Below are 16,749 nucleotides of genomic sequence, written 5' to 3'. Positions count from 1 at the left end.
CGTAACTGTTTGAGTGACACTGTTGTTTTCCGTATCATTCTTGAGCGCATACCTCAAAATACCTTATGCCAAAATTTCATTCAGTTTCTGTGAATGGTATGATAGTTAGGGGCCCATATGTCGGGATAGTTTTTTTTATAATCACCCTGTATATATATGCAATATATATGCTTGATATATATTGCATCGATGATGAATTTGTGAGTATTGACTCTGATCTTGTAACTTCAGGACTTTCAGTACACAACAATATTCTAGAATCAATCACCCAAAGCAAGTGCTTCATGTTTCGAAGAAATAGAATCACAGAAAGTTCCAATGAAGAAGTATCTGCACCATCTCTCCATGATGCACTAAAAACTCTAGATGGGATTCGTCACTTCCTACAGTCCGGAAAAAGCCGAACAATCGCAGTATAAACTGAATAATGTAGAAAAAAAATTTCTCTTCGGAAAGAAAAACAAGCAAATATACTTGATTATTTTTCATGAGGTAAATTTTTTTATACATTTTGATTCTATTTTGAAACAACTGTGAATTAAAATGAATGAGAATTATCATTTCATTTAATATAATTGTTAGAATGTATATAATTATAATTACGTACACAAAAACGATCAGACAAAAATTTGGAGTAAAACCGTGCTAACTCGACATCTGCTTAAGTCTACATGTTTGTCGATACTTTTGGGGTGTCGAGTTACAGAGAGTCTACTGTATTAGATACGGACCGTGTTTGGTACACATGTAATTAACTGTCCCTCTATTGCATTTTGGTTTGAAATTCCTGCTCTAGTGAGCACTTTTGACACAGAACCAACTGAGAATAGATTATAGAACAGATCAAACATTAGAATGCAATGCAAAATTGAAAAATAATGTTCAAAACAGATAGTTTTTCCAATAAACATGAAAAATTGACAATCGCATTAATGAAGAATGATCATAATGAAATTAAATTGTTGTTAAAGATTAAAAAATAATAATAAGTTTAGTAATATGTAATATGTTAAAATTTTATGTAATCCTATTATTCACTAATAATATATTTTTATTTATAATCCATTTACAAGTGCTGGTCAGTTTCTGGGCAATCACCAATTGGTGATGAAAAAATCAGCCAAGTCTTATGCAGGATTGTTTTGATGGTTAGAAAAAATTTTCTGTTTGAGTCTCAACCATGAATAAGAATGCCAGTCCATCATCAAAAGCATGCCAAATTGTTCCAATTTGAAAAAAAGAGTTATAATAGTTATCTTGATAACCTACCAGTACCCATTTACATTATGAATACTGAATTACTATGTGTGAATACTTGCTGAGTGACCTAAAGTTTCAACAACCGGAATAAAAATATTTTTATATGAAGAGAATCACAATTATGATTAATCTCTTAAGTACTATTTTTCCAGATATCTTGAGTATTGCTTGTTTCAGACTTGGCGATATGGTAATTTTTTGCATTAGACCATAGTTTCCCAACCTTTTTTGTCCGATCGCCCCCCTTCTTCAAAAATGTTTTTCTCCCATCGCCCCCCAAAGCAATCTAACCCATAGAATCCTATGTTATACCCGTAGCTTCTACCGCCCCCCTGGAACATTCCATCGCCCCCCAGGGGGCGTTAACGACCATGTTGGGAATCACTGCATTAGACCATCATCTGGGTGCTTTTAGTATTGGAGCAAACAGTAATAATGTCTATACTTAGATGACTGATTAAAATCAAAAACCATCTGATTATGATGGAAGAGCGGAAAAACAAACTGTTGGAAATTATTCCATATCCTTTGCTTCACTAATACATTGCTCAGCTAATGAAAGTATTTCATTCATGATTAAATCACATTTGTTACCCAAAACACTATTTCTCATAAGAAGAATTATTTTCCTATGAAGAATTATTTAATTGATTCAGGACACTGTCAAAAATTCAAAGTTTTATGAAACAGTATGAAGCACTATAAAAAATGAAAACTCACCAAAGGATGAGAAAAAAGCTCCAGAATTGGATGAAAAGTGGAAAATTTAAATGAAGATTAAAAAAAAAACGAAGATCTTATTTTACACGATGTAGGTACACAACTCATTTGAATTGTTTATTTCAGAAACTTCTTAAATATAGAACTTCAAATTTTAAGACATTTGAGAAAAACTTTCAACTGCACTAACTGGTTTCTGTACTAAATGAATATTTGAAGGACTTCAAATAGGGGTATACAGAACATTGCTTTTGTGTGTTTATGCACCAAATGAAGTGTCAATGAATCAATTGAAAGAAACCAGTATAAACTCAATTTCAATTTTTTTGTCACTTATGAGGTTTTTGAATAAGTGATTCATTTGAGTTTGTGAGTGATGTGGTCAAGTAATCATTCCCTATGTGATGTGGTTATCTAATAAATCATTCCCCATATGATATATAGTCAGTTTATTTCTGTATCTCCTACATCTGGATCAGCTGGACCATTCAGTTTTGTGCTTAAAATCTTACTATTGTGCACTAAAACACTCAAGTCTAAGTTGTTGTTTTTTTAATGTATTTTGTCTTAGCTTATTCATTTTACATGACATGGCACAAAAGGTTTCTGAAACAAAAAATAGAAGTATTTCTGGAAAATAATTCTGAGGTGGACATTATCAAGTGCCTTGAGTAATGGTTATTATGATGATGTGTATGTGATTGATGTAAAAATTTTGTTTACAACACTACTGCATTATCCAAGGATGAAGTCACTCTCCCCTATCCATACAAAGATTTTTAACAGCTGACTGATGTGAAGATATATTTTGGAAAGAGAAAATTCAACTGCCCCTGCAAAGAATCGAACCCATGTCCTTTCACTTTTCGGGTGAATGACCTAGACCACTAGACTACAGAGGCAACAAATTTCTCAATCTTTCCTTGGAGCTTGTGTGCACTGAACCGGACTGTACATGGACGGTCGGACCTAACTCAGGCCAAAGTTCACAACTGCTGACAATCCCACCAGATAGCAACTTATCCAAGGATGATGTCACTCTCTGCTATCCAAACAAAGGTTTTTAACAGCTGGCTGATGCAAAGATAATTTGATTTTTCTCCCTCTAAAATATATCTTTGCATCAGCAAGTTGTTAAAAACCTTTGTATGGATAACGGAGAGTAACATCATCCTCGGATAAGTCACCATCTGGTGGCATTGTCATCAGCGCCGTCTTAACACATGGGCCCACCCAGGCACAGCCCAGGAGAATCACAAAAATGAAATCTGGTTGAAATCTTTTAGAATTTACAAGGTAGGGCCTCAGAAAAACCACTTGGCCCGGGGCCCATGATGCTCTTAAGACAGCTCTGATTGTCATCAATTGTGAGCTTCGACCTAAGTATGGTCCCGTTCAATGCACACTAGTTCCAAGGAAAGATTGAGAAATTTGTTTCCTCTGGAGTCTAGTGCGTTCACCCAGAAAGTGAAAGGACATGGGTTCGATTCCCTGCAGGGGCAGTTGAATTTTCTCTTTCCAAAATATATCTTTGCATCAACCAGCTGTTAAAAAACCTTGTATTACTGCATTATGTTAGCATGCAGCCACTAAAACATTCATTAGCAGAGTCTGAAAAAATCTTTGTTAACCAAGTTATTTATTACCCAAGTTAGCATTACAAAGATAACAAAACCAATTTTTTTTTGAACATGTTAAAACATTTTTCACTCTAATTGCACATATACAATTTTTCTATTAGTTCCATTTAGAAAGACCAAACAAAAAGAAAATTACCTTGGACAGTAAAATTTAGTCCATCAAAATCATGGTGATCAGGCTCATTCCATGTTTCAAAGCGCCACTTTGAAACATACTTGGTGCCATATAAATCTATAACATTCAGAAAATATGTAAAATATTGTACTCTACAACATCAGTATGCTTCTACAACACCTAAGAGGGAAAAAATTGATTATTCATTTCAACGTGTTATTCATTTCAACATGTTATTCATCACAGGTTTCATTATTCATTTTCTATACATATAAAACTTAAAAAATAATATTATATATGTTCATCAGTTTTTGTTTCATTTTTTCTTTGATTCAAAGCATAATCTTACTCAATTGTTTTCTTCAAAAAATTAGAATATATATATAAGTTGATTTCTAAGAATTTCACTAAAAACTTCTGGGTTTCAGTATGATGTGGTTCAATGGTTTATAAAACCACTGATATATCATGATCAGTATATCTCCTACTGATTGTGCCAGCTGCAGAGATGAAATGTCTAGTTATATATATTCTAACCTTTAGAACACAACATAGCAATCCAGGAAAAAGTCTTGCAGTAATTGTTGTATAGATCTTGAACATCTAAATAAAGTTAAGATTTATATTGTCATTGCAAATGACATAACAAACTTAATGAAAATTTGTGAAATTTTAATTAGTATTTTAATTCATGTTTTATGTTATTACTCAAGTTTTTCAGCATTTTTTTCAAATCAAAATGTATATAACTCCCAAATGTCAGGGCAAGATGTATGAGAGTTCTAACTGTATCTCACCTCAAGTACTGTGTGTTTTAAAATAATCAGAGCTGAAATTTAAAATTTTGTGGTCATGTTTTTTTTTCTTTGTCTTAAATCCTAGATACTATTTTTAAATCCTGAATTAAGTGGTGATATCTTTTACAAGTGATAAGTTTAATGTATGATTTTGATGCGAAATTTAATTTGAATACCTTGGTGCACTTATATTTCATGTGGAACATTTGATTTTAATTTTTGTATAATTTATAATATATTTTTTGTTTTGTTAGTTAGGAATTGCTCCATTTTTTCTTTTTCCCACCTTTGCTCCTTCGGGAAGCTTCAGGAAGGAAGGGGAAGATTTTTTTAGTCATTTTTCTTTAGCTAGGTTCTGGATTGGTCAGGATTATAGGCTTTCTAAAGCACCCTCACCACCTCCAATTAGTGCACAGGATTCGGAAATCTCCAACTTTTCCACGGGAGTTTAGCGTCACTTCTTCCCTCACCCTTGATTCAGCTGGTCACACAATTTTCGGGGCTGTGCCCTCTCCCTGCATCTTTTGGCCATTTTTTGGAAACTATCTAGCTTCTTTGCATGGATATCTCCTTCATGGAGTTGGATGTTAGCCTTGGGGAAAAATATATAATCGCAGCTAAATACCGATCGACCCCCCTATGGTCTTTTCTCAATTAATCTCCTTCTTTTGACCACCAACATGGGGCCCCTGCACAATAACATACCCACTGGGGGAAAAAAATTGAACGTTGAGCTCCCTATCAGTTTTTTTTTCTTTTTGTAGTTTTTTTGTGTTATGTCCGTGTCGTGAATAATGTTTACAGTCTTTAATTATATCCATGTTAAAAAAAGTTTTTGCAAACCTAGTATGCCAACTTTGGTTCAACAGGCTACAAGCCATGATGCAAGTGAATATTTGCATTTTTTTTATGTCTGTGTCTGAAAGTCAATGTAGGCAAAGTTGCGATTAACTTCAATTTTAAAACGTCATCATTTATTTCACAATTTTTTGTTGTTGCATGACAATCCCAAATGGTGTTCATTAATGATGTAATTTTGTTTTAATTGCCATTTATTCTAATTGCTATTTTAAAAGCTTATCCTTGATTTTAATGATTCTGTGTGCCACAGGGCAATTTCAATTGGTATTCGTTGTTGAAGTAAATGTGTTTGTTCAATTAAAAATTAATGTTTAGTTTAAAAAAATGTGTGTTATCTAATCACTGTCTCAGTCTCAATCATTTACTACTAATTTTTCTTATTTGTTTTCTTTGAAGGCTAGGTGCTCCTGCGCATGGTGCTAGGCCACTGGCCTGCACTATGCGTACGTTTGCTTACGATCACTTGCCAAACTAATTTTTTTTTTCAAATTGATTTATTTTTCATGGCCTTCACTCGTGACAATATTATGAAAAATCAATTATGTTACTACAAATTCACATTTTTTATCCATATAATTAGTAATTATATACCATAAAATACAATATTATATATGAAGTTTCATAGCAATAGCTATACAAAATATATATATTTTATGATTATTTTTATCACAATGTACCAAAATATTTCAGTTTCTAACAGGTTGCACCTTCATTCAACTTATAACAAATAATCCTACCAGTGGTTTTTTATTTAAATTTAAAATCATCTTACTTAGATAATGAACAGCCAATGATTTCACCATATCTTTCCATTGGTAAATCTGAGTCGAATTTTCAAAATTAGAAAACATTCCTGATGGATTTCCCATAAGTTCAAATCCTAGATAAAGGTTGTTCAACCACATTTTGTGCACTAAATCATCTAATTTAGAGAAGTTATAGAACATAGACCAATCTGTTTTGATCCTGCAAAGTACAAGGAAGAAAAAAATGCCTTAATAAAACATTTTTTCTGAGAAAATATGTGTTTTACAAATAAAATCTATGCTGAGAAAAGAAAAAATTTTCTCTGTAATTATAATGTAAAAAAATTAATCTGAGACTTCATTTTAGGGAAAAAAAGGAAAAATACATATAATTTGATAAAGATAGAAAATAATTAGAAAATAAAAGGAAATGACTGAGAAGGAAAAATCTGGAAGAACTTTCAGAGACAAAATAACATAGATACTTGTTAAGACAATAACTAGTCTAATTTAAGATGAGACAAAATAACACTACTACTCTTGAAAAAAAAAATCATGCCAACTTCTAATTGGTTTAAACAAGTGCCTGAAAGACTATGCTGTTCTAATCACATTTTATGAATGGAAATACTGATTAACAAAAATAAAACATAATTCAATTTTTTGCATCTCCAATAATTTTCATAAAAACATTTTTAATTTTCTTTCTTTAATATGCAACACATATAAATAAAACATAAAAAAATTATATAACTTCAAATTTTACAGAATATAAGGATTTTATAATCTAAATTTTATAAAAACTGAATAAATAAAAATCCATTACATACTTCACTTCAACAAGTGAAAGCAGCCAGTGAATACGCACATGGGTTATACCCCTATTTGGAAGAGCACCAATGTATATCAAGTTGAGATTGAAGTCCTTTGTTGAAAAGAACTTGTAGGACTCTTGGTGTGGATCTGGAGGACTAAAAGTTTTCAGTTAGATCACTTGAACACTAACAAATTTATAGCCCTTAAAATACGTCAGACATACAATTACAATGAACGATTACTATCAATAGTGAACATCAATAAGCACAATGTGACGGAGATGCTTGGCAATTATTAACATTAACATGTTAACATGCAACATATGCTTGATAGTGAATTTTGAAAACATTATTATATAACTACAAGGAAAAGATATACAATAAAAAAAAAAACTCCCAACAGTGACCAATAAGAGGACAGTGAAAATGTGGCCCCTATTGGGAAGTGGCTATTATTGGGAATAGCCAGTTTTTATTCTGAAGTTAAAAACAACTAAAATTTGTGATCTATATAATATGTAAAATGATATTCTGTTCTTTAATTGATTATGATAGGATTTATATATCAGACAACTAGTCTGATAATTATACAACTGATTATACTAGAATAATGGTTATATTAATAATATAAAACATTAATTTATTAATCTATGTGCTATTTTGGCACCCTAAAATTTAGGCTTGCAATGCTGAGGGACAACACAACAGAAACGGCTCGGCAAAAAAAACTGATATGGACCAAGACAGTGTACCAGCAACCCCAAATATCCCATCCACGATCAATCAACTAGACAAGTGGTGTGCAAACCCTCAGGGGAGTCGCGTCAATGAACTGGGGGGGGGGGGGAGGTCTCATGAGAGATTCCCTAAAATAAAAACTTCAAAATAAGAAATTCATTTTTATTTAAAAATATGTCAAAACTAAAGAATACCTTTATTCAGCTGAGCTGATTACCATGCATCATCTGATGTAGCCTGTGATCTCAAACCTAATTTTGTAAGAATAAACTAAGAGGCACATTCTCAGATCACTTCAGTGACTCGCAGCACATTCACAAATCACTTAAGTGACCTGTGGTGCATTTAAAGATCACTTGAGTGGCCCACAGCACACCTATGGATTACTTAAGTGGCCCCTTTCCCCTCTCCATTGCCTTCAATAAACCCATCTAGCATTTGTACCCAGAAAAAGAAAGCATACATAATATTCCCCCCCCCCCTAGAGTTTGGGGGGAAAAACTCCCTTGAGAATGGGCTTGAAAATTATTTTTCTTATAGAGAGTAATATGCATTTTTTTTTTCGACTCCATGTTGAAAGTGACCATTGTTTAGAAATTCCCAAGTTGCCACCTGATGTCAATAAAAGTGTTTTTTGGAAGTCATAAAATGTCTCAAACATGACATGATAAAAATGGTCATTCTGTCCATTTTGAAGACATCAAAAATAAGTTAGAAAAATGACAATTTGCAAATATTTCAACTTTCAAAGATAGATGGGGCTATTCGAGGAGAAATTTTTAAAAAATGTGTGTTTACTACAGAGCTCGGATTCAAAACCAGACCAGTTGTAGTTTGTCCATATGCACCTCACACCATGCTTCTACTAATCACGCTATTGCTACAGTAGTCACTGAGGGTTATTTTGTAGAGGCTTTGCAAGTGTTGATTATATGAATATATGAAATAATGCCGCTCTCTACTTGTTTATGCAAGATATACTGAAAACTGGATGTTGTGTGAAGATGCTTATTTTTTGAGATGTTGATTTTTTGAGGAATGAGAGATGAGTTCTTTCTTCCTCAAAAAAAGTCAACATCTCAAAAAATAAGCATCTTCACACAACATTCAGTTTTCAGCAGGGTCGTCATTTTAAGGGTCGTGGCCATTGTTCGGAGATTACTGTTGTTCAGGGGTGGCCGTTAGAGGAGGTTATACTGTATATCTATACCAATAAAATAACATGTCCTCACTGACTGACTGATTCATAATCGCAGAGCCGAAATCGCTGAAGCTATAAATATGAAATTTTATCAGTAGTTTTGCGTAATGATCTAAAGACTGTTTATGAAAGAGTTTTTAAAAATTCCACTAAGGGGGTTCAAAGGTTTTATATAGAGGAATCATACCGAGCCAAAATCGCTGAAGCTATAAATATGAAATTTTTATCAGTAGTTTAATTTAAAGATGTAAGGACTCTTTTCAAAATTTGATCCCTAAGGAGGTCATAAGGGGGTTCAAAGGTTAGGTATATAGAGAAACATGCCAAGCCGAAACCACTGAAGCTATAAATATAGAATTTAGTTAGTAGTTTTATTGCATGATTTCATGCTGACTACCTAAGAAAGGATTTTTACAAATTCAACCGTTAAAGTTGTCATGAGAGGGTCCAAAGGTTATATGGGACAATAATTGCTGAGCTCAAACCACTGAAGTTATAAATATGGAATTTGATCAGTATTATATTTTATAATATAGAGCCTCACTAAGACAGGATATCTGGAAACTCAACACCCAAGGAAATTATATATAATATGAATTTTTTTCAGACAAATTTAGTCATCATGGCACTGCATGCACCACCATCTCTCAGAAGCCTCCACATCTGCCTTTTTGGAGCATCCTCCTTTATCTCTCCTGCTTGGTTTTTCTTACACTACAAAAAACATCAGAAAAATTATTCTTTGCCTAAATACTGCATCTTATACAGAACAAATGGTTGGTGGCACTTATATTAGAAAAAATTGTTCAGGCACTTTGAAACACCCTCTGCCTACTTTGTGTACAACAAATACTTCAACTACAATACGTGTACTGATGATCAAGTCACCCATTAATGTAGTCATTTTTACTTATTCTCCACATGGGTGACATTATTTCCAAATGGTGCTCAACCTGGGAATTACCCCTCAATTTCTGAAAAACGGTTTTTATGAAAGTTACCCATAAAAGAATCCCCCACGAATTCCCCTATTCTATAAATGACTCTTTGATCTCTGAGGTTTCCCATTATAAATACCTGGCCATTATAATCTCTTCCAATCTCCGCTGGAACTTTCACGTTGATTATATCTTTAATAAATGTCTCCAAAAACTCTTTTTCCTTCGTCGTAACCTAAAATACTCCACCCGTCATGTTCGTCACTTGTGCTACCAAACATATACTCTCCCTGCCCTCTCCTATGCCTGTGAAGCCTGGGATCCCCACACCCAAACCAACATAGGCAAATTAGAATCTATCCAAAATAAGTCCACTAGTTTCATTTTTAACTGTTGGTCTTCATCTGTCTCCATAACAGAACTCAAGCGACAACTCAATATCCAACCGTTCTCCTCTCTTTGACTTATCTCTCGTTTAACTTTTCTTTACAAAATCCTCCATGGGGTTTTTAATATTGACACCTCCAATATTCTAATCAAACCTTCTCATTTCTCTGTTAGACTCAATCATTCCAAAAAATTACAATTTATCTCTTCAGATTGTCACAAATTTAGCTTTTTCCCTAGAACTATTATTGACTGGAACAACCTACCATCAAATATTGTAGATTGCACCAAGATTTCCGAATTCTCTCGTACCATTAATCGTCACTTTTGCCATATATAATTCCGCATCTTCTTGTATAGGCCTCAGCCAATCAATATTGAATAAATAAATAAATAAATAAAATTATACCAAAGTGTGACTGTATAAGCAGTAGTCAAAAAAATTGGACAAGAGGTGGTTCAGCCATTATAGCTTGTACACTGAGTTTCCTTTTTCCTGCTCCTTTTTATAGGATTTAGCAATAGTTAAAGCAGCTTCCTCAAAACAAAAACTTGACAAAATGAAAATTTTTACCAAAATGCTGGGATAGATGAACAATACGAGGGAAAAATGGTTTTGCGCCATCAAATATGTGGCATATCATTATCCTATAACCTTCACTTCAAAATCAGTCTCCACACATTTCCCTGACACATCACGTGGTTAGAGCTCCTTGAAATATAGGCAGAACTATCAAACATCTTGTTTCTTGTGGCGGCACTGCTTACTGTTATAGCTATTCAAAGTCCCATCAAAACACTACTTTATCTCATTGTCATTAGAACTATTTTTTCCAAATTTTTTTTATACCAATCATAAAAATTTTGTGCTGTTTAGTTCTGAAGTGTTTTAATTCAGATTTAAAAAAAGTATTCTGAATATTCAGAATTCCTACTGATAAAGATTAATGCAAGAAGCTGAAGTTGAAGATGGCGGATACGTCTGCTCTCTTTTTTACAGGTGCCTTAGCCTTGATCTGCTTCCGCTGCCTATGTCACCAAAACTTACATTACTATGCAATATTGTGAAATAATGAATTATTAATATATACAGTGAAACCCTGATATAGCAATAGACGAAGAAAAAATATCATTGTAGAGAGGTTAGACTTATACTTCTCGGTGGTAGGTTCCATGGAACCTATCACTGCGACCAGAGGTCTATTATATTATACCCCCCTCGCAAAAAATTACTTAGTAGAAATCTGTAGCTGAAGCAAAGTTCAGCAAAAATCTAATAGGAATGTCTTGAACCTCCCAGGATTCGATCAAATGATGACCCAAATGCTCATACTTGTAGAGAGGATGTCATTATATTGAGCGGTAGCATTATATCATCAGACACCACCAAATTTATGCTGTTAATTATGCACCATAAAATATATTTATGAGTGTGTTTATTCACAGTGAAAAATCACAATTGATTAGCGGAAACAACTAAAAATTCAGTTGGTTGTTTCACCCTGCAAAGTAGTTTACCACACAGCACTTTTGTATACTGCACAGAAAATAGCTTCACAACATTTTCAGCAACACTTCCAAAGGGTAGATAGTTCAAAATGCTGATGCTATTAGACACCCTCAAAGAAACAAAAACTTTTGAAGAATTAAAAAATATATCAAATGTGATTTCAGCGTATCAATCAAGTATAAAATATATTATTGTAGTAGGTTAAAATCTCTCCAAAAAGTATTGTTATAGAGGGACTTATTTCCAAATGTGATTTGAAAAAATATATCCATAGCCAAAAATTTTGTTCGGGGGACCAAAGTGATAGATTCGGCTATCTTTTTCCCTTTTTCGTACATTTTCTCACATTTTTTTGGGGGGGGCAGACCCCAAAGTTCCCCCACCCCCGCTACGGCCTTGGATTTATCGTTGCAGCGAGGTTTCACTGTATGTATTTTTACCACAGCAGATTGTAAACAATTCATTTATAAAGTTACTGGATGTATAAAATTTATCATATAACATGCTATTTAAACGCATACAAAAATTAAATCTTGCCGCCATACATAAGAAATGAATAGAGAAGAAAATTTAATCAATTTAATGTTGTGTAAAATTTCATATTTTAATGAGAATTTTATATTAAGAATTTATTTTTTTATGTTAAGAACATGAAATTTTTACAAGTATTGATAATAAAACCTGAACAATATTCTCAGTATGTAGACTATGTATTATCATATTATGTAAACTATCGATTATATCCTGTATCCTGAACATGGCCTTCATTACATCTGTAGTTATCCATAATACTTTAAAGAAAATTTTTCTCATCAGTCACTATTACACTCTTATAAAATTAAAACATTATGTAAACATATATTAGTTTTCTTGAAATGTTACTAACCCCCTTTAACAAATATAATACAAAGACTTTATAAAATTAGTTCATTAACATTCAAATTCAATTTTCAAAGAAATTATTTTAACATGAAAAGAAACAATAGATATGCTAAAAAAAATACTGTATTTACTCCCATAGAGAATGAGGGTTTTTATTCAATTTTCACTGCTTCAAAAACATTAAATTATCCTACATGCCTAAGCGAAGGATTCCTTGCACTTTTTTAACAATTTTTTTTAACCGTCTATAGCTCACACTGCTATTACAGCTTTCTACTGCTGGGCCAATTTTTACAGATGGGTCACCTTTTGGACACATGCATTAACAAACCATTTGAAGTTCACGTAAGGAAAGTATACACAGACTGGTTTACTGCCAAAGATTATGAAGTGGTCCCAACTGGCCACATCAAACAAGCAATACTTCACAGATTGCTACGTGGATGTCAGATGTGTGAAAGATTATACCTCAAAAGCTGATGTCAGAGTAACTCAAGAAATGCTGCACTTCAAATGCCTTCAATGGATTGGAAGCCAATGATTTGTGGAGTGAGAGTAAAAAAGAGAGGAGGGTTGAAACAAAATTTCAGAGGAAGAGTATAAGTAGACAAAAGATTATAGTGTTAAGAAAATATAGTTGTCTTTATACGTGCATTTTATACTATTATCTGTGAATAGACAAAATAAGGCGTTGCATTAGTAAATATAGTTTTCCTCATTTTGATCTCTAAAATCATACTTAATCCTATAAGTGAGTAAAATACAGTAATTATTTTTTTCATACCATAAACCTGTACTTCTCCAAAATCTGTGCAGATTGGCAATGGTTTTGCTACTGTTAACTATCACCTTATACTCTTCATCTTGGATATCGCAATTTGAACAAGATTCGTTATTGTTCCGATGCTCCTAAGAAAGAACAAGTTGTTTTCTCAAGCACAAAAGTAATGAACATCGCATGTATATCATGGTAAAGATGGTAATTTACATGTGCACGTAAAAACTATGAGATGAAAATTTATTTAAATGATTAACAGATAATGATATTTGAACAAGAATATTTATACCCAGGGCCGCAACTAGGGGGGAGCAGGCGGGTCTCGTGCCCCGTGCGCTGGACCCGAGGGGGCGCAAATTTCATTCTGAGAACCTCTCCTTCAACATTACAAGGGAGCGTCAAAATGCGCACTTGCCCGGGTGACCAAGCATCTAGTTGCGGCCCTATTTATACATGTTAATAGCATATTTTTGTTGAAATCATATTTTCAAGCACTCTGAACATCAACTCACGTTTCCGACAGAATAAGGAACGAAAACGATAATGAAGAAAATAGTCACAGGTCTTTTAAAATAATCTGTCAACATACTGGCAGTCAAGCAAAAGAGTTCAGTGAATACAAAAACAAAATCGGCGAAAGAGCATCCGTTCCCATGGTTACCTACTGTCGTCCTTCAAGTGTTTTGAAAAAAATTATACAGATCTGTCGGTATCATCGAGCTTATATTACTGGAGTGAGATGACGTCAGCGGTCTCCGCCTTGGCAGTGCTGAGAACGGTGTCCCCAACATCTCCGTCGGAAGATCACGTGTCTCGGTGCAAACAAACACGATTCGCCGATAGAGATCAATGTTAAAATTGTCGATTTTAGCATAGAAATGCGGAAATTTAGTGGGGGTTTTCCGTCACATCAATCATTTTAAAAATTTAATTGAATCTTTGGTTTTCGAAATATTGAGTTCGCTTAGAGATACGAAGCCCAGAAAATTAAATATAAAATAATGAGCCAGACCTCCACTTCTTTGAGGTGGATATCCATGCAATAACATTAATATTTCAGTTTTTTATTTATATCTTCTCAAGCGGGAAAATGAGAATTAATGTCTCCGTATTGTCTTATATTACCCAATTGCATCAATCCATATAGTTTTGGATGTTTTTAAATTAATTATGGGTCCATATAAATTACGTTGAAGAAATTCCGCATCAAACATTTTTTGAAGCAAAAACAGGCAGATCTTAATTAATAAGTTGAACTTAAAAAAAAAAATTCGAAATACGTATCTAGCTCCCATAAAAAAGAAATATAGAATTAATGGAAGAGATAATTCCAAAATCAATGAAAGAGGTAATTCCAAAATCAATGAAAGAGGTAATTTCAGCGTTAATGAAGTGATAATTCCAAAATAATTGAAAGAGATAATTCCAGAATTAATGAAAGAAAATATTCTAGAATTAATGTAAGAGATAATTTCAGCATTTATATAAAAGTGATAATTCCAAAATTAATGAAAGAGATGTTTTCAGCATTCATGAAAGATAATAATAAAATTAATGAAAGACAATAATAAAATTAATGAAAGATAATTCCAGAATGAAAGAAAGTGATAATTTCAAAATTAATGAAAGCGGTAATTCCAGAATTAAAGTAAGAGATAATTCCAAAATTAATGAAAGAAAAAATTTTAGAATTAATGGAAGAAATAACTCTAAAATCAATGAAAGAGGTAATTTCAGCATTAATGAAGTGATAATTCCAAAATAATTGAAAGCGATAACTCCAGAATTAATGGAACATCATTTGAGAAAAAATGAAAGATAATTCCAGAATTAAGGAAAGAGATAATGGAAGGTAATTTCAGATTGATGAAAGGGATAATTCCAAAATTAATGAAAGAAAAAGTTCTAGAATTAATGAAAGAAATAATTTCGGCATTGATGAAAAAAATGATAATTCCAAAATTAATGAAAAATAAATCAAGAGTTAATGAAATAATTTCAGAATCAATGAAAGAAATTTTTTTGAGCATTAATGAAAGAAATAATTCCAGCATTAATAAAAAAAATAATTTAAGCATTAATGAAAAAAATATAATTTAAGCATTAATGTAAGAAATCTAATTTAAGCATTAATAAAAGAAATCTAATTTAAGCATTAATGAAAGAAATCTAATTTAAGCATTAATGAAAGAAATCTAATTTAAGCGTTAATGAAAGAAATAATTTCAGCTTTAATGAAAGAAATATAATTTCAGCATTAATGAAAAAATAATTTCAGCATTAATGGAAAAATAATTTCAGCATTAATGAGATATAATTTCAGAATCAATGAAAGATATAATTTCAGAATCAATGAAAGAAATAATTTCAGCATTAATGAAAGAAACAAATCCAGAATGAAAGCAATTATTCCAGAAGTAATGAAAGAAATAATAATTAATAAAGGAAATAACTCCAGAATTAATGAAAGAAAATTCCAGAATTAATGATGGAAAATTCCAGAATTAATGAAGGAAAATCCAGAATTAATGAAGGAAAATCCAGAATTAATGAAGGAAAATTCAAGAATTAATGAAGGAAAATTCAAGGACTGATGAAATAAATTTTTCAGCATTAACGAAAGAAATTATTCCAGTATTAATGAAATAAATAATTTAATCTTTCTTCATCTTTTTAGATGAGTTCACTATATTTTTTTTTATCTTTAAAAAGCAATGTTTAGAGACCAAACTGTACATTTCTATGGGCAAACGAGCTTTGTTTTCACCGAGTCCTTGTTTCCTTGCATTAGATGTAGCCGCCGTCGCGGAGGATTGATTCTCCCTCCAGTAATATAAGCTCGATGGTCGGTGTATCAAGGATTTTTTATTTATACTAATAAATTTACAATGTTTTTGCTGTGCAATTAAGCTGACCATATTACTTTCAGAGAAATATGGGAAATTAGAATTCCAAATACGGGAAAATACGGAACATTGCTAATTTTCGCCAAAAATTATACCAAAAGTAAGCAGTCTCCAAATATTGCTAAAATCACTGATAAATCACCAATGGCGGGAAATGAAGCACCACTGCAAATTGCAATGAATTTAAATGAATTCCACGAAATAAACAAATATGTTGACAAATATGTTGTGATTATCATAATATAATTTATGAGTTGAAAAATAATTCCAATCTTTGATCTCAATAAAGAATAAGAATTTAAGTAGGCTTCGCTTAAAAAACGGTAAAAACCTTGACAATCAGAAAAACTCCATACCAGAAAATACGGGATGTATGGTCACTTGAAGTGAAATTCTATTTTTTTCTTCATTCTTCCAGACCCCCCCCAAGTCCCCCCTCTCGCAACGGCTTTGAC

General features: G+C 32.5%; 1 protein-coding gene across 1 annotated transcript in view; it reads right to left on the bottom strand.

The window, feature by feature from the left end:
• Idua (alpha-L-iduronidase) overlaps nt 1-14,121 on the bottom strand; it is a 45,275-nt gene extending 31,154 nt beyond the window's left edge. The window contains exons 1-5 of the mRNA XM_089233307.1: nt 13,901-14,121; nt 13,395-13,519; nt 6,970-7,110; nt 6,166-6,359; nt 3,757-3,852 (exon numbers count right to left, since the gene is read on the bottom strand). Of these exons, the coding sequence (XP_089089433.1) occupies nt 3,757-3,852; nt 6,166-6,359; nt 6,970-7,110; nt 13,395-13,519; nt 13,901-13,975 (631 nt within the window). The 5' untranslated portion in view covers nt 13,976-14,121. The remainder of the gene's footprint in view (nt 1-3,756; nt 3,853-6,165; nt 6,360-6,969; nt 7,111-13,394; nt 13,520-13,900) is intronic.
• Nucleotides 14,122-16,749: the final 2,628 nt, after the last annotated feature.

The sequence above is a fragment of the Pholcus phalangioides genome, unplaced genomic scaffold (genome assembly GCF_987345545.1).
Source record: "Pholcus phalangioides strain wild (caught in Gottingen) unplaced genomic scaffold, Ppha-v1.0 ptg000007l_1, whole genome shotgun sequence".
Classification (NCBI taxonomy): domain Eukaryota; kingdom Metazoa; phylum Arthropoda; class Arachnida; order Araneae; family Pholcidae; genus Pholcus; species Pholcus phalangioides.
Note: the sequence above shows the minus strand (reverse complement) of the source record. Positions and strands in the feature narration are given on the sequence as shown.